This window comes from Halichoerus grypus, chromosome 2 (genome assembly GCF_964656455.1).
Source record: "Halichoerus grypus chromosome 2, mHalGry1.hap1.1, whole genome shotgun sequence".
NCBI classification, from domain to species: Eukaryota; Metazoa; Chordata; class Mammalia; order Carnivora; family Phocidae; genus Halichoerus; species Halichoerus grypus.
In genome coordinates this window covers 173,417,150-173,434,774 of record NC_135713.1, presented here as the reverse complement: position 1 = coordinate 173,434,774, position 17,625 = coordinate 173,417,150, and the positions used below count along the sequence as shown (strand labels likewise).

Genomic DNA, 17,625 nt, shown 5'->3' with positions numbered 1-17,625 from the left:
CTAGGAACTGCTCTCTTGCTCGGGTGATCAACCCTTCTGGTTTGACCAGGACATTTCCATGGTTTTAAATTAAAAAAAAAAAAAAGTTAATTGAAGTATAGTGGACATATATTAAGTTAGTTCCAGTTGTATACACAATGATTGAATTACATACATTACAAAATGCTCACTACAATAAGTGTATTACCACATTATTGTCTATATTCCCTATGCTGTGCTTTTTATCCTCATGACCTACTTATTTTATAAGTGGAAATCTGTACCTCTTAATCCCTTTCACTCATTTTACCCATCACTCCACCCCCCTCCCTACTTCTGTCAATTTTTGCTTTACGTATTTGGGAGCTGTTTTTAGGTGTGTATACATTAATAATAGTTAGACAAATTCCTGACAAATTGATATGTTAATAATTATAAATGTTCCTCTTTGTTTCTAGTGATATTTATCTCAATGTATATATTTAACAATATTAATACAGCCACTCTAGCTCTCTTATGGTTACTATTTATATGGTATATGTTTTTCCATACTTTTACTTTTTTTTTTTTAAGTTTTATTTTTTTAAAGTAGTCTCTATACCCAAAGTGGGGCTTGAACTTACAACCAGAGGATCAAGAATTGCATGCTCTACTGACTGAGCCAGGCAGGCACCCCATACTTTTACCTTTAACCTATTTATGTCTCTTAAAAAAAAAAAAGAAGATTTATTTATTTTAAAGAGAGAGCATGAGTGAATGTGGGAGGGGCAGAGGAAGAATCTCAAGCCAACTCCTTGCTGAGTGCAGAGCTGGAAGGGGGGTGGGGGGTGGGCTCGATCTCATGACCCTGAGATCACGACCTGAGCAGAACAAAATCAAGAGTTGGATGTCCAACTGACTAAGCCACCCAGGCACCCTCAATTTGTCTTTTTTTCCCCCAATTTATGTCTTTGAATCTAAAGTGTGTTTCTTAGACCACACAGAGTTGGATTTTGTTTTTTATCCACTCTGACAGTCTCTCTCTTTTTTTTTAAGATTTTATTTATTTATTTGTCAGAGAAAGACCGCACAAGACCACAAAAGCAGGGGGAGCGGCAGGCAGAGGGAGAAGCAGGCTCCCCGCTGAGCAAGGAGCCCGAAGCCGGACTCAATCCCAGGACCCTGGGATCATGACCTGAGCTAAAGGCAGGGGCTTAACGACTGAGCCACCCAGGCATCCCAGTCTCTGTTTTTTGATTAGAGTGTTTAGTCCTTCCAAATCTAATGTAATTAATGATAAGGATTTGTCCATTTGTTCCTCCTTTACTGACTTCTTTTGTGTTAGTAAGCCATTTTAATTCCACTGTTGTTTTTACCATATATTTATTCTTTTGAAAAAATTATGGTAAAAATACATAAAATTTCTATCTTAACTATTTTTTTTTTTTTTAAGATTTTATTTATTTATTTGACAGAGAGAGACACAGTGAGAGAGGGAACACAAGCAGGGGCAGAAGGAGAGGGGGAAGCAGGCTTCCTGCGGAGCAGGGACCCCGATGCGGGGCGCGATCCCAGTACCCTGGGATCATGACCTGAGCCAAAGGCAGACGCTTAACGACTGAGCCACCCAGGCGCCCCCTATCTTAACTATTTTTAAGTGTACATTTTAAGTGTACATTTTAAGTAGTGTTAGGAATATTCTGGGGCGCCTGGCTGGCTCAGTCAGTAGAGCATGCAACTTTTGATCTTGGGGTCATGAGTTCAAGTCCCACATTGGGCTACTTAAAAAAAAAAAAAAAGACTATTCCGATTGCTGTGCTTAACAGATCACCAGAGCTTTTTATTTATTTATTTATTTATATATTTTTAAAGATTTTATTTATTTATTTAATTGACAGAGAGGGACAGTGTGAGAGGGAACACAAGCAGGGTGAGTGGGAGAGGGAGAAGCAGGCTTCCCGCAGAGCGGGGAGCCCGATGCAGGGCTCGATCCCAGGACCCTGGGATCATGACCTGAGCTGAAGGCAGTCGCTTAACCAACTGAGCCACCCGGGCGCCCCTCACCAGAGCTTTTTTTTTTTTTTTTTTTAAAGATTTTATTTATTTATTTGACAGAGAGAGACACAGCGAGAGAGGGAATACAAGCAGGGGGAGTGGGAGAGGGAGAAGCAGGCTTCCTGCTGAGCAGGGAGCCCGATGTGGGGCTTGATCCCAGGACCTGGAATCATGAAGGCTGACCTGAGCGGAAGGCAGACGCTTAACGACTGAGCCACCCAGGCGCCCTCACCAGAGCTTTTTAATCAGAACTGAAACTCTACACTCATTAAGCAAGCACTCCCTACTTCCCCCTCTCCCAGCCCCTGGTGACCACCATTCTACATTCTTTTCCATGAATTTGACTTCTTTAGACATCTCATATAAATGAAATCATATAGTATTTGTCTTTTTGTGACTTATTTCACTAAGCATAATGTCCTCAAGGTTCATCCATGTTGTAGCATGTATCAGGATCCATGTAACAGTTTTTCTGAATACTCCATTGTATGTATATACCACATTTTGTTTATCCATTCATCAGTCAATGGACATTTGGGTTGCTTCCATATCTTGACTATTGTGAATAATGCTGCTATGAATATAGATGTACAATGTCTCTTCAAGATCCTGCTTTTAATTCTTTTGAATATATACCTAGACTTGGGATTGTTGGATTATATGGTAATTCTATTTTTAATCTTTTTGAGGGACTACCACACTGTTTTCCATAGTGGTTGCACCATTTATAATCTCACCAACCATGCACAAGGATTCTAATTTCTCCACATCCTCATCAATACTGTTTTCTGCTTGGTTTTTGTTTTTTTGATAGAAGTTATCCTAATAGTTGTGAGGTGATATCTCGTGGTTCACTCTGCATTTCTCTAATCATTAGTGATGTTGAGCATCTTTTCATATGCTTGTTGGCCCTTTGTCTATAATCTTCAGAGAAGTATCTATTCAAGTCATATACCCATTTTAAAATCAAGTTATTTGGGTTTTTGTTGTTGAATTATAGAAGTTCTTTATATATTCTGCATATTAACCCTTCATTAGATCATTTTCTTGGTGGTTCTAGAGATTAGATTATAGTCTATTTGAGAGCACTGAATCCTAACCACTAGACCATCAGGGATATTTGAGATTAATATAGATCACTTTTTCTTCCCCTTACTTTGTGTAGTTGTAATATTTATTACATTTATATATGCCACAAACCCCCAAATACAAAGATATAATTATTGCTTTATGCAATCCTTTTATTTTTTTATTCAACTATGTTTTTCTTTTTTTTAATTGAAGTATAGTTAGGCTGTCCATTTCTGTATCAGTTAGGAAGGATGCTGGGTTTGAGGTTGGTGTTGAGGACAACAACTACCATGACTTCCAGTGCTTTGATGAAACCTCAGATGTGAGGCCCTCTGGCCAAGTGATTGTGATTTCATACTGTTGGAGTGTTTGCTGTATCCCTGGGGGTTGCAGCTTTCTATAAGTTTGCTGTGGCTAAACCAAGAAAGAAGGCATATGCAGATTTCTACAGAAATTATGATTCCATGAAAGATTTTGAGGAGATGAAGAAGGCTGGTATCTTTCAGAGTGCCAAGTGATTTTGGAATGTAAAGAATTTCTTTGGGTTGAGTTCCATTGAAGTTTGTCACTGACCTGTGTTCCTGAACTATGAAACATGAATATTGTGTTATGGAATAGTTTCTCTTGATAAATAAACAACTACCAAATTAAAAAAAAATTGTAGTTAACATACAATATGTTTTATGCAATCTTATCCATATATTTACCTTTTTAAATGCCTGTTTATTTCTTTGTGCAGATTCAAATTACTGTCTGGAATCATTTCTTTATAGCTTGAATGATTACCTTTAATATTTCTTGTAAGGTAGGTCTTCTAGCAATAAATTCTTGAGGTCTTTTTCCTGGGAATGTCTTTATTTCATCTTTGTTTTTTCGTTTTGTTTTGTTTTTTAAGATTTTATTTTTGGGGAGCTTGGGTGGCTCAGTCAGTTAAGCATCTGACTCTTGATCTCACCTCAGGTCTTGATCTCAGGATCGTAAGTTCAAGCCCCATGTTGGGCTCCACATCCAGCATGAAGCCTACTTAGAAAAAAAAAAAAAGATGTTATTTTTCAAAGTAATCTCTACACCCAGTGTGAGGCTTGAACTCACAACCCTGAGATCAAGAGTCACATGCTCTACCGACTGGGCCAGCCAGGCAACACTCATATTTGTTTTAAGGATAGTTTTGCTGTATATAGGATTCTTGTTTGACAGGTTTTGGGTTTTTGTTTTTTTTTCCTTGTAACACTTTGAATATATCAGCCCACTGCGTTCTGGTTTCCATTGCTGTTATTTGTCAGTTGGTTTTTGTTTTGTTGTTCCTCTAAATGTGATGAGTTCTCCTAGCTCCTTTCAAGATTTTCTCTTTGTATTTCTTTTTTTTTTTTTTTTTTTTTTAAAGATTTTATTTATTTATTTGACAGAGAGAGACACAGCGAGAGAAGGAACACAAGGAGGGGGAGTGGGAGAGGGAGAAGCAGGCTTCCCGTGGAGCAGGGAGCCCGATGCGGGGCTCGATCCCAGGACCCTGCGATCATGACCTGAGCCGAAGGCAGACGCTTAACGACTGAGCCACCCAGGCGCCCCTCTCTTTGTATTTCAACAGGTTGGCTATAATGTATCTAGGTATAGCTCTCTTTGTATTTATCCTCCTTGGGATTTATTGAGCGTCTTAGATCTACAGATTGTTGTCCATCATATTTGGGGAGTTTTTAGCCATTATATCTTCAAATATTTTTTTCTGCCCCTTTTCCTCTCTTCTGTTTCTGGCATTCTCAACACACATAAATTGGCATACCTGATGTTGCATGGGTCTCTGAGGCTCTGTTCTTCACATTGGTTGATTTCTATTGCTCTATCTTCAAGTTTACAGATTATTTCTTCTGCCTTCTTGAATCTACTATTTAGTCCCACTAGTTAATTTTTCATCTGTTATTGTACTTTTCAACTTCAGATTTTTAAAAATTGTGGTAAATATAACATAACATAAACTTTACCATTTTAACAGTTTTTAAGTGTAGAGTTCAGTGGCATTAAGTATATTCACATTGTTATGCACCCATCCCCACTATCCATCTCCAGAACTTTTTCATTATCCCTAACTGAAACCCTGTACCCCTAAAATGGTAACTCCCCATTTTCTCCTCCCTTCAGCATCTGGTAAGCACTTTTCTACTTTGTCTCTGTGAATTTGACAATTCTAGATACCTCATATAAGTGGAATCATACAATATTTCCTGTTTTGTGTTTGGAGTAATGTGTCCTTTAGCATAAATGTCTTCAAGGCTTATCACTATTATAGCATATATCAGAATTTTATTCAAAATTTACTTTAAAAATTTCTATAATAGCTGAAGTCTTTATCTGTTAAGTTTAACATCTGGACCTACACAGAAACAGCTTCTATTGTCTATTTTTTTTTTTTTCTTCCGAGCTGAGGATGGGTTATGCTTTCCTGTTTCTTTGAATGTCTCATAATTTTTTGTACATTTTTTATAATATAGCAACTATGGATTCTGACTTTCTCCCCAAAGGTTTTTGTTTTTTTTTTTTAATAACCTGACTAGACTAAATCTGTGGATTCTGTTTCCCCTATGGTATGCAGAAGCTAAAGTCTCTGCTCAGTTTTTCTTTTCAAAAATTCTTGTTTTGGTGCACCTGGATGGCTCAGTTGGTTAAGCGTCTGCCTTCAGCTCAGGTCATAATCCCAGGGTCCTGGGATCCAGCCCTGCAGCTGGCTCTCTGCTCAGCGGGGAGCCCGCTTCTCCCTCTCTGCCTGCCACTTAGCCTGCTTGTGCGCTCTCTCTTTCTGTCAAATAAATAAAATCTTTTAAAAATATATAAAAATGCTTGTTTTCGGGGAGCCTAGGTGACTCAGTTGGTTAAGCGTCTGACTTTAGCTCAGGTCATGATCTCAGGGTCCTGGGATCAAGCCCCACATTGAGCTCCCCACTCAGTGGGGAGTCTGTTTGTCCTCCCTCTGTCCCTCCCCCTGCTTGTGCTTTGTCTCTCCCTCAAATAAATAAAATCTTTTCTTTAAAAAAATTCTTGTTTTTATTTTTTAAAATTTATTTTAAAGTAATTTTTATACTCAATGTGAGGCTTGATCAAGTTGCATGCGCCTCTGACTGAGCCGGCCAGATGCCCCACTCATTCTTATTTTTAAGCCTAGCTTCATAGGTATCACCTTTGTGACTAATGGTCAGCCAGTCACCTAATGGTCAGCCAAAGGTTTGGGCAGATGTTGTGCTCAAAGACCTTGTGCCAACTAAGGCTTCCACCTTCTGTTAATTGTCTGTGTGTGCATGCATGTGTGTGTGTGTTGGGGAGCACATTAAAAATTTAGGCAGTTTTTTAGTCTGCTCTGGCTTTTGCCTTCTGATGGGCCCTCTTGCATCTCCTCTAGACATGTGTATAAGTTCACAGCCAGTTAGTGATGTGGGGATAGATTGGGCCGTCTGGTCTTTCCTTCAGGGAGAGCTTATAAGGCCCCCTAGGGCTGTCTTATTTCTCATGTCTGTTAAATTTTTGGCTAGGCTGCTGGTCTGTTGTTTCCCACTGAGATTAATACTGTTACTGACAACACCACTGGATATGGAATATTTTTACCCAGACTTTAGCTTCATCCATGATCCCAGATTAGAATCCTTCTAGATATAGAAGAGATCTTAGGGATTTTTTCATTCAGTCTCTCCTTATGCACTCTAGGGAAACCAAGACTCCAGAAGGCCCTTGAGCTGCTCAAGACCCCACTGTAAGCACACCCAGACTTAGAGCTCAGCCTTTTCTGTCTTAGTCCATTGGGCTGCTATAACAAAATACCACAAACTGGATAGCTTATAAACAACAGAAATTTATTTTATTTTTTTTTATTTTAAAGGTTTTATTTATTTTTTTGAGAGAGAAAGCAGCCGGGGGTGGGGGGAAGCAGAGGGAATGAGTGAGACAAGCAGACTCCCCACTGAGCACAGAGCCCAATGCGGGGCTTCATCCCACGACCCTGAGATCATGACCTGAGCTGAAATCAAGAGTCAGTCACTCAATTGACTGAGCCACCCAGGCGTCCCAACAGAAATTTATTTCTAACAGTTCTGGAGGCTGGAAGTCCAAAATTAGGGTACCACATGGTTGGCTGAGGGCTCTCTTCTAGGTCACAGACTTCTTGTTATATCCTCCCATGGCCGAAGGGAGAAGGGATCTCTCTGGATCCTCTTTTATAAGGCACTGAGCCTATTCAGGAGGACTCTGTTCTCATGACTTAAGTACCTCCCAAAGGCCCCAGCTACTAATACCATCACCTATGGGAGTTGGGATTTCAACATAAATTGCGGGGGGATAAATATTCAGACCATAGCATTCTGTCTCTAGCTCTCAACATTCATGTTCTTATTACATGTAAAATAGCCTTTCCATCCCAACAACCCCAAAAGCCTTAACTCATTCCAGCATCAACTTAAAAGTCTAAAAGTCAAAGTCTCCTCTAAATAGCATCCAAGTCAGATATGTGCGAGACTCAAGGTATGATTCATCCTGAGGTAAATTCCCTTCCAGCTATGAACCTGTGAAATCAAACAAATTATGTACTTCCAAAATACAATGGTAGGAAGGCACAGGGTAGACATTACCACTCCAAAAGAAATAGAGAGAGGGACACCTGGGTGGCTCAGTTGGTTAAGTTGGGCTCAGGTCATGATTCCAGGGTCCTGGGATCGAGTCCTGCATCGGACTCCCTGCTCAGTGGGGAGCCTACTTCTCCCTCTGTCTGCTGCCCCCCTGCTTGTGCTCTCTCTCTCTGACAAATAAATAAACAAAATCTTAAAAAAAAATAGAGAAGGAAGGGGTGACAGGTCCCAACCCAGTTCAAAACCCAACAAGGCAAATATTAAATCTTAAGGCTGAGAACCATCTTTAACTTGATGCTCTGCCACCTTCCAGGTACACTGAGTAGAGGTCTTGTCTTTCAGACACACTGGACCCCCTGGGGTATACCTGCCCCATGGCTTTGTTGGACACAGTCCACACAGCAGCTCTCCTGGGCTAGAATAAAATGTCAGCAGCACTACTGTGGAGTCTTCAGGAGGGGCCCCACCCCCACGGCTCTGCTGGGCAAGAGTCTGGTGCCCACAGATTTGGGTGGGGCTCAGTATCTGGCCTATTAAAACCCAGGCAATGTGGTCCCTCCCCCCCCCAACCCCGCCTTTTGAAACTGAGGCAGCTCTGATGATCTCTGAATTGCCTTTGGGGTCCTTCTTCTTCTTCAACCCAGGCAATGTGGTCCTTCCCCCCCCCCCCCAACGCTGCCTTTTGAAACTGAGGCAGCTCTGATGACCTCTGAATTGCCTTTGGGGTCCTTCTTCTTCTTCTTCTTTTTTTTTTTTAAGTAGACTATATGCCTGGTGTGGGGCTCAAATTCATGACCCTTAGATCAAGAGTCACATGCTCTACCAACTGAGGCAGGCACCCCAATCTTCTTCTCTTAAAGAAAAGAGCATGTTAGAAGTTGAGTAGTTCTGTGATCCCATCCTGTAAAGTTTAAGAAGTACAACAATCTGGGGGGCGCCTGGGTGGCTCAGTCCTTGGGCATCTGCCTTCGGCTCAGGTCATGATCCCAGGGTCCTGGGATCGAGCCCCCCATTGGGCTCCCTGCTCTGCAGAGAGCTTGTTTCTCCCTCCCCCACTCCCCCTGTTGTGTTCCCTCTCTTGCTGTCTCTCTCTCTGTCAAATAAATAAATAAAACCTTAAAAAAAAAAAAAAGTACAACAATCTTCCTTCTTTCCTTCCAGTCTCTTTTCCCTGAAGTCCACGCTTCATACCTACGCTAATCTCCATATCAAAGGGTCAATTGGCCACACCCTTGTGTTTTCTTCAGAACATCCTTCCACATTTTTTGCAATAGGGATAGATGGAGCATTTTTCAAACCTTATGTTTCTGCTTCTTTTCACAATTCTGTCTTTAAGTCCTCTCTTCTCATATTTTACTAGAAAAACTCAAGAGAAGCCAAGCTGCACCTTCAATACTTTGCTTAGAAACAGCTTCAAACAAATATCCAATTTTATTGCTCACAAGTTATACCTTCCACAAAACACTGGAACATGAACACAATTCAGCCAAGTTCTTTGCCACTTTTTAACAAGGATCACCTTTCCTCGAGTTTCCAATAATACGTTCCTCATTTCTGTTGGAAACCCCATCAGAATGACCTTTAGCATCCATATTTCTATCAACATTCAGTTTGCCATCACTTCTGATTCTCTAAGCAGATGGAGGCTTTCTCTACAGCTCTCTTCCTCTTCTGAGCTCTCACCCAAATCACATTTAAAGGTCTGTTCAGGGCGGGCGCCTGGGTGGCTCAGTTGGTTAAGCGACTGCCTTCGGCTCAGGTCATGATCCTGGAGTCCCTGGATCGAGTCCCGCATCGGGCTCCCTGCTCGGCAGGGAGTCTGCTTCTCCCTCTGACCCTCCCCCTCTCATGTGCTTGCTCTCTCTCATTCTCTCTCTCTCAAATAAATAAATAAAAAATCTTTAAAAAAAAAAAAAAGGTCTGTTCAGGGCAATGTAGGCTTTTTCTCCGAACCTCCAAACTCTTCCAAAGCCACATGTACATTTTTAGATTTGTTACAGCTCCTTGCTCCTGGTACCATTTTTAAAAAAATTTAGCTTTATTGAGGCATAACTGACATACAAAATTGTAGGATATTTAAAGTGTATATTGTGGTGATTTGCTACACAGGTTACATTGTGAAGGATTCCTTCCATTTAGTCATTTAACACATCCATCACCTCACTATTGTTTTTGTGTGTGTGTGAGAACACAATTTCTACTGTCGAAACACATTTCCATTACACCATACAGTGTTATCAACCGTAGTCACCATTTTGTACATTAGATCCTCAGACCTTATTCATCTTATAGCTGAAAGTTTGTACTCTTTCCCCAACCTCTCCCTTCCCTGCCCCCCACCCCAGCCTCTGGCAATCACTTTTTCCCCTCTATTTGTATGAGTTTGAGGATTATTATTATTATTATTTTTTAGATTCCACATCCAAGTGATACCTTATAGTATTTGTCTTTCTCTGTTTGGCTTATTTCATATAGCATAATGTCCTTAAAGTCCATCTGTGTTGTCACAAATGTCAGGATTCCCTTCTTTCTCACAGCTGAATAATATTCCATTATATATGTGTGTATCTCACATCTTCATTATCCATTCATCTGCTGATGGACACTTAGCTTGTTTCCATATGGTGGCTATTGTGAATAATTCTGTAATGTGGGAGTACAGATATCTCATCAACATTGTTTTCATTTCCTTTGGCTATATACCTGGAAGTGGGATTGCTGGATCACATGGTAGTTCTACTTTTAAATTTTTAAGGAAACTGCATACTGTTTTCCATAGTGGCTGCACCAATTTACATTCCCACCAATAGTGCACAAGTGTTCCTTTTTCTCACATTCTCCCCAACACTTGTTATCTCTTGTCTTTGATGTTAGCCATTCTGACTGGTGTGAGGTGATATCTCATTGTGGTTTTGATTTGCATTTCCCTGATGATGAATGATGAACACCTTTTCATGTACTTGTTGGCCATTTGTTGGTCATCTTTGGAAAAATGTTCAGTTCCTCTTTTTTTAAAATCAGATTATTTATTTTGCCAGTGAGTTATGAGTTCTTTATATATTTAGGATATTAACCCTTTATCAGATGATTTGCAAATATTTTCTCCCATAGGTTGCCTTTTCATTCATTCTGTTGATGGTTTCCTTTGCTGTGCAGAAGCATGTTAATTTGATGTAGCCCCACTTGTTTATTTTTGCTTCTGTTGCCTTTGCTTTTGGTGTAAAATTCAAAAAATCATTGTCAAGACTGATGTCAAGGAACTTAGCCCCTGTGTTTTCTTCTAGGAGTTTATGGTTTCAGGTTTTACACTCAAATTTCTGATCCATTTTGAGTTGATTTTTTTGTATGGTATAAGGGTCTGGTTTAATTCTTTTGCATGTGGCTGTCCAGTTTTCCCAACACCATTTATTGAAGAGACTATCATTTCACCCTTGTATATTCTGGGCTCCTTTGTCGTAAACTAATTGGCCTTGTATGCCTGGGGTTATTTCTGGGCTCTCTATTCTGTTCTATTGATCTATGTCTGTTTTTATGCCAATACCATAATGTTTTGATGACTGTAACTTTGTAATATAGTTTGAAATCAGAAGTATGATGCCTCTAGCTTCATCTTTTTCAATATTACTTTGGCTATTTGGGGTCTTTTGTGGTTCCATGCAAATTTTAGAATTATTTGTTCTAGTTCTATGAAAAATGTCATTTTGGTAGAGTATTTTGATGGGGATTGCACTGAATCCGTAGATTGCTTTGGGAGTATGGATATTTTAACAATACTGATTCTTCTAGTCGATGAACATAGAGTATCTTTTCATTTATTTGTGTCTTCTGTAATTTCTTTCATCAGTGTCTGTCTTACAGTTTTCAGTGTATGGATCTTTCATCTCCTCGGTAAAATTGGTTCCTAGGTATTTTTTTTTTATTCACTCACAAATGGGATTTTCTTAACTTCTCTAATAGTTTGTTATTAGTGTATAGAAATGCAACTGATTTTTGTATATTGATTTTTGTATCCTACAACTTTACTGAACTCATTCTAACAATTTCTTGGTTGAATCTTTATATATTTACACATATATAGTTTATTTTAGCTTTGACATGATATATATGTCATCTGCAAATAGAGTTTTACTTCTTCCTTTCCAGTTTACTTCTTTCTTTCCAATTTAGATGCATTTTCTTTTTTGCCTCACTGCTCTGGCTAGGACTTCCAGTACTATGTTGAATAGAAGTGGCAAGAATGGGCATCCTTATCTTTTTTTCTGATCTTGGATCTTAGAAGAAAAGCTTTCAGCTTTACATTTTGAGTTTGGTGTTAGCTGTGGGCTTGTCCTATATGTCCTTTTATTATGTTGAGGTCCGTTTCCCTCTATATCCAGCTGCTTCCACATTTTTAGGTTTGTTACAGCAGCACCCTTGTGGTCCAATTTTTTTTTGTCTTAGTCCATTTGGACTGCCACAACAAAATGGAAGTCTGAGATTAGAATGCCAGCATGGTCAGGTGAGGGCTCTCTCCTGGGGCCCCTGACTTCATGTTGTATCCTCACATGATGAAAAAGGGAAGGGATTGGTCTGGATCCTCTTTAAGGCACTAATCCTATTCATGAAGGATTCATCCTTATGACTTAAGCACCACCCAAAAGCCCCACCTTCTAATATATCACTGGCAGGGGCTAGGATTTCAACACATCAATTTTGGGGGACAGAGCATAGCAGTCCTCATTGACATTTTTGCATTGTGTCCATGGAACTAGTGTCTGGAGACAGTCCCTAGATTTCTGCTCAGGTAAGGTGGATGGTTCTCTGAAAGCTTTATGAGGAGACTCCAGAGTGATGACAGATCCCATATCTTGTGAGCATGAGGAAGGGGTAGAGCATGGAGAACCCTAACATATATTGAGAATTTGCTACTAATGTCCATCGCTTGATTTGTGTTAACTAACTTAAGGTAATTTTTCAAAAAGCCCCTTTGAGTTCTTCTTTATTATCCATATTTCACAGATTAAGGAGGCAGGAACTTTCCAAAGAACAGGAATGAAGGACCAGATATTTGAACCCAGTTCAGGCTTATTCCGAAGTCTATGCTCGTTTAAGTGGCTCTGAAAATACCCACCTGTGTTCGCATGGACAAGAGTGTTCTGTTAGCTTTTTCCCAAGTTAGGGTCTGGATGTCCTTAGTCCTTTCTGTCTCTCCTCACCCCCAATCCTTCTTGCTCACTCTGACCAGTTGTAGATAAGAATGTTTGGGATTAGGCCCATCATTCAGCCATTTCTGAGCTCCAGTCTATTTCCTCCTTAAGGTGCCCAATGGGCAGAGCCCACTGGCTGGTTCCAGGTCCTCTCAGAGCTGAGACACAATTATCCTCTCCCGACCCACCCCCCTGGCCCCCTGCAACCTCAGGGAATCTTGTTTTTGAAGATTTTGCCTACTCAAACACTGCATTTATGAAGATGTCCTGTTCCCATTATTTATTATCATGAACTGGAACTTCTGGCCAGCACTACTTGGGTTGGCAAAACTGTCATCAGAAAGACAGTGGCACGGTGAGCCTTAGCTGCCTGCCTGAGGCACACACAGGATTTCTGGAGTATTGAAAATAGCTGACAGTTGCTTATTATCTCTAGGCCTCCTGGGGTGGCCTGGGCTGACTATCCTAGGTGACCCCAGCTCACTGACACACACATGGAGCTGGGCTTGAAGCTGGATTTCTCGGCACACACCCTGGTGGTCTTTTCCCTCAGGCTGCTTTCTAAACTTTTGTACCCAGTCTTCCTATGCCCCCAAACCACCAAAGGTTTCCCACTCTCTCCAGGATGTATCTTCTTCCTGGGCCTAGCACTTAAAAGGATCCATGATCCGTTACCTGCTTGCTTTTTTCCAGATATCATTGTCCATCCTACCCCACAGCACTTTTTGTGTTCCTCTCCAAAGTTCCTAGTGTCCCTTGAGAACTTTGCAAATGTCAGTGCTCTGACTTGAGACACCTTGCCTTCCTTTCCTATCTGGAAACTGCTCTTTGCCAGGAGGCTTTGGCCCTTAATTGTCTGCACCACTCACGTGGCCCTTACCACTTTCTGCCTCACTGTATGGATCAGGTGGGCTCAGCTTTTGGCCTTGCAGTTCTCAGCCAAGGAGCCAGCATTTGAGCTCACCTCCCAGCCCAGTTTCTCTCTAGGCTTCTCGCCAAGACCAGCACATTGGAAGGAGCACAGAAGGGGTCCTCCCTGTGATGGTAATTAGGCACTTGTATTCATCACCGTGTCCTTGTTTTTCAGTTGGGGAAATGTCGGTGGGCCTGGGACTAGATCTCGGAATCCCTGCTGTTCTAGCTTTTCTTACTATCCCGGTAATACTAGTGAAGGTTTTAAATTTTCTTTTATTAAAAAGACCAATGAAAGAAATATCACTCCCCAACAGAAGAAAGCACTCTATGTGTAAGGAAAGTTCCCGGAGGCAGGAGCAGAATCTTTTCCCATTCGTCTTGCTGACCTTCCCCAGCACCACCACCAGGTGTGGGCTGAGAGCAGGGACAGCTTTAAGTTCACATTTTGGGGTCTGCTTCTCATCTGCCTGCTTAGGGAGGAGGGAAGAAAGTCCAAGGCCTCTATGCTGAACAGGACTCCCTGCCCATGGAGTGCGGCAGCTGGTGGCAAAGAGTAGTAATTTTCCCTCACATCTCCCTTCTTATTACTCTAAGAACATCTACCTTAAGGTGATTCAAGTGGATATATATTTACAATATATTGTATAGACATATAAAATAAATATATATAAAAACATTTAAAACAAAACATTTTATTTTAGAAAAAAAACACCCTCTGCTTTGCTAAACATCCCAGAGAGACAGACACACAGCATACGAAGCTTAATTATCAGCAAAGGCCGGTGCTTCCCTTCCCTATTGTCTTGTGGCTTCTACCTTTCTTTGCAAATGTTTAGGGATTGGTGTTTGCTCTTTGCTTCAACCACGTGGATTTACAGAGAGAAACTGAGGCAGAGGGTTGAAGGCACACAAGCATGAGATTCCTGCCCCTATTGCCTTTTTGTGCCCAAACAAAATCCATTAAGCAGCTAAATTAAGAGAATACATAACCTTTCCATAAAGCTGGCCTGAGGTGAGCTCTGAAAATGGTTCATTATTCACTTGACCCAGAAAATCTCACAAAATCATGCAAACCAAGAGGAACACCCCTGAAACTGCCCAGGCCATCAAGGGTGTATGTTATCTGAAAAACCCCCAAGTCTCTGAACGATGTCACTTTGCAAAAGCAATGCATGCATGCTCTTCTGTCCCTGTAACGGAGAGAGGCTCACCCTACCTCTGCTGAAAGCCCCCTGCTCAGTGGAACACGAATGAGGTAGCTGGGCACGGGTTGAAATGACAAACAGTGACTCTTCTACAAATGTGGAGGTTTATTTCAACAAATACATTTGACTGATGCTCCTTGCTCATCAGGGTATGTGTCCATCGAATTCTCAATGAGACAAGTGAAGGCTGCTTTGTGAACGAAGTGAATATGGCAATCTCTGCTCAAGCAAGTCTTGGTCAATACATCATTTATACTCCTCCTAGCTCCGTAACCTTGCGTATTAATGGGCTGGGGGAATATCAGATTGCTCATGTTATATGGCTGTTCCTGGCTTCTCTGTATGAAAAATCCCTGTCCGGGGGAAGACCTGCAGTGAGGCGCTCTGGGGGTGGAGGGGGAGTAGGCCGAACAGACTTCTCGAGAGGAACCGTATTCACTTAGTGTGTCATAATCTGGCGAAGGGGGAGAGGTGAAACAAGTGTGACCTGCCCTGCCTCTGAAGAAATACCAGGGCGAGCAGAGGGGTTTGTACCACCTACAGGTATGTGGAATTTTACTAATTACGGAAAAGAATCACCTGGTCCAAGACGAATCCAATTTTTACTTAAGCCGATAGCAGCGGTAGTGGATGCTTCTTTCTGGACTGAACATTGTTCCCCACCTCTTCCTGCCCTCTTTGATGGTGCCGAACGCCCGCACCTTGCACCAGGGCAGCATGGCCGAGGCTCCGAGCTCCAGCGGGCGGTCAGTGATGCATCCAGCTACGTGGTGCCCGTCTGCACACACGGTTCCCAAAGAAGGGAGGCGGGGCTCATTCTTGTGTGCGTACTCTAGCGTTAAGGCTCAAAACTGTAGCTTGTACAAAAGTATTCATACCACTGCACTAAAATGTCTTAGTGATTTATTTCCTCCTTGGTCATCAGGGACAAATGCGATTAGCTGCACCGTAAGAACTAGATGCTATACCAGCCCTGATCACCTGCCACTCTTGCTTTAGGAACACCAATGGGGGAATCCGTAAACTCTTTCCTTCTTGAATAAACGGGTTGTTGAAAATAAACTATCTCCACCACTGGTGAGGAGGCCCCTGCTGCCGGCCAGGGAGGGACCAGTGAGCCTGGAAGACAGAGCACCACGATGGAGTTGTAGATAATCTTAAGGTCATGTGGATTCTCTGTTCCCTGGAAGCCTGCTCACACCGGGGAAGGCCAGTTCCCGGTGCTGACAGCAGACACTTCACCAGGGATCCTTTCAACAGCTGTGGGGAGACCAGCTGTACCTGCTGCTTGTGGACACTCCAGGAAGAGATGAGACCCAAAGGGAGTAGGAGAGTTGCCCTGGAAATAGAGCTGAGAGACTCCGTAGGCACTAGTAACCTTTTATAACTATCAAAGCTCCAGGCTTAATAGTTAAGTCCTAAAAGAGAGAGACTATCCGGCCCCCCTCCCTGTGGCATGAGTAACTACTTGCCATCAGCGCCGGAAAGGGCCATTCCCCCAGGCTCCTTTTTGGCCCCTGCTCAGGTACTGCACTGCCTATGTGGCTCCCAGCAGGTGCACCAGCTGGGTGAGCAGGGACACGCAAGGTAGTGGTGGGTCAACCATCCTTCCATTTGTTCTAAGAGAATCAAACCCACAGTTGAGGCCCCTAAATCACCAGCATTGACTTGGTCTGCTTCTTCGATCATGGTTTTGCCCTCATCTTTGAGTTCCCACGGAGCTTGCAGATTTCACACTCCATGAAGAAGAAACAGGTCCCTTGGTGTGATTAAATTGGGAACTCTCCTGTATCTAGTGCGTACCGGGCTGAAGGTGGAGGTAAAAAAAACAACGGACTTGAGGCTTCCTCCTCGCCCGAGCCCTCCTCTGCTGCCTGTGGCTGCAGGCTCATGGGGCCAGGGGTGAGGGAGGGCTGCTGACTGCCTGTAAACACCTCCCATTTCCCTGCACTGGGACCAAGGAGCTGTCAGGCCAGCAGCAGCCCTGCTTTTGTGTAGTGAGACCTCATGGTACAGGCTTGTACCCTTCATTGCCTTCTCAGGTCCTGGCAGGGGCAGAGGGCTGTAGTCACAGACAAGGTAATAAATACTGAATGGGATGGGTGTGACCGCAGGGGGCTCTGTGACCCTATATCCCAGTATGTCATGCATAACCTGAAAACGTTCAAGGGGAAGCAAAATGCCACTTGGATTCCAGGGCTGGGTCTCCGGTGCCTTCGGCGGTAAGAGGCAGCTTTTCTCCAGAGGCAGGGCGGGGACGGGCAGGAGGCTCTTCCTACGTTGAAGGGGAGTCCATCGTGGAGAGGATCCGCACGACTTCTGCTCGCTGTGTGGGTGAGATGTGCTGAGTCATGTGGACGATGGAGTCCATGGCAACCTCGGGATTGGCCTGTACCAAGCTGAAGAGGAAGATGGGGGACGGTGAAGAAGAGAGAGGCAGCAGCGTCTAGATGAGGGAAGCTTAAGAGCCGTCCGATAACATGCTGACAGAACCCACTGCACACACTTCGGCCACCACCTCACCTCATCTGTTCTCCTACATGAAACAAGTCCCCAGCAGCAAGGCAAGTACAAGATGGACCTGACACGTTTTGCTATGTCAGAAAGTAAGGAATTACTTAAAAAACAAAA

At 42.5% G+C, this 17,625-nt stretch overlaps 1 protein-coding gene and 1 pseudogene across 13 annotated transcripts in view; one reads left to right on the top strand and one right to left on the bottom strand.

Annotated features, from left to right (window-relative positions):
• Positions 1-3,359: 3,359 nt before the first annotated feature.
• Positions 3,360-3,722, top strand: LOC118543648 (cytochrome c oxidase subunit 6C pseudogene; annotated as a pseudogene).
• An 11,357-nt stretch (positions 3,723-15,079) lies between these two features.
• ACACA (acetyl-CoA carboxylase alpha) overlaps positions 15,080-17,625 on the bottom strand; it is a 276,124-nt gene continuing 273,578 nt past the window's right edge. For all 13 annotated transcript variants that reach the window (XM_078063979.1, XM_078063957.1, XM_078063981.1 and 10 more), the window contains one exon: positions 15,080-17,393. In XM_078063979.1, coding sequence (XP_077920105.1) covers positions 17,270-17,393 — 124 coding nt within the window. In that variant the 3' untranslated portion in view covers positions 15,080-17,269. The remainder of the gene's footprint in view (positions 17,394-17,625) is intronic.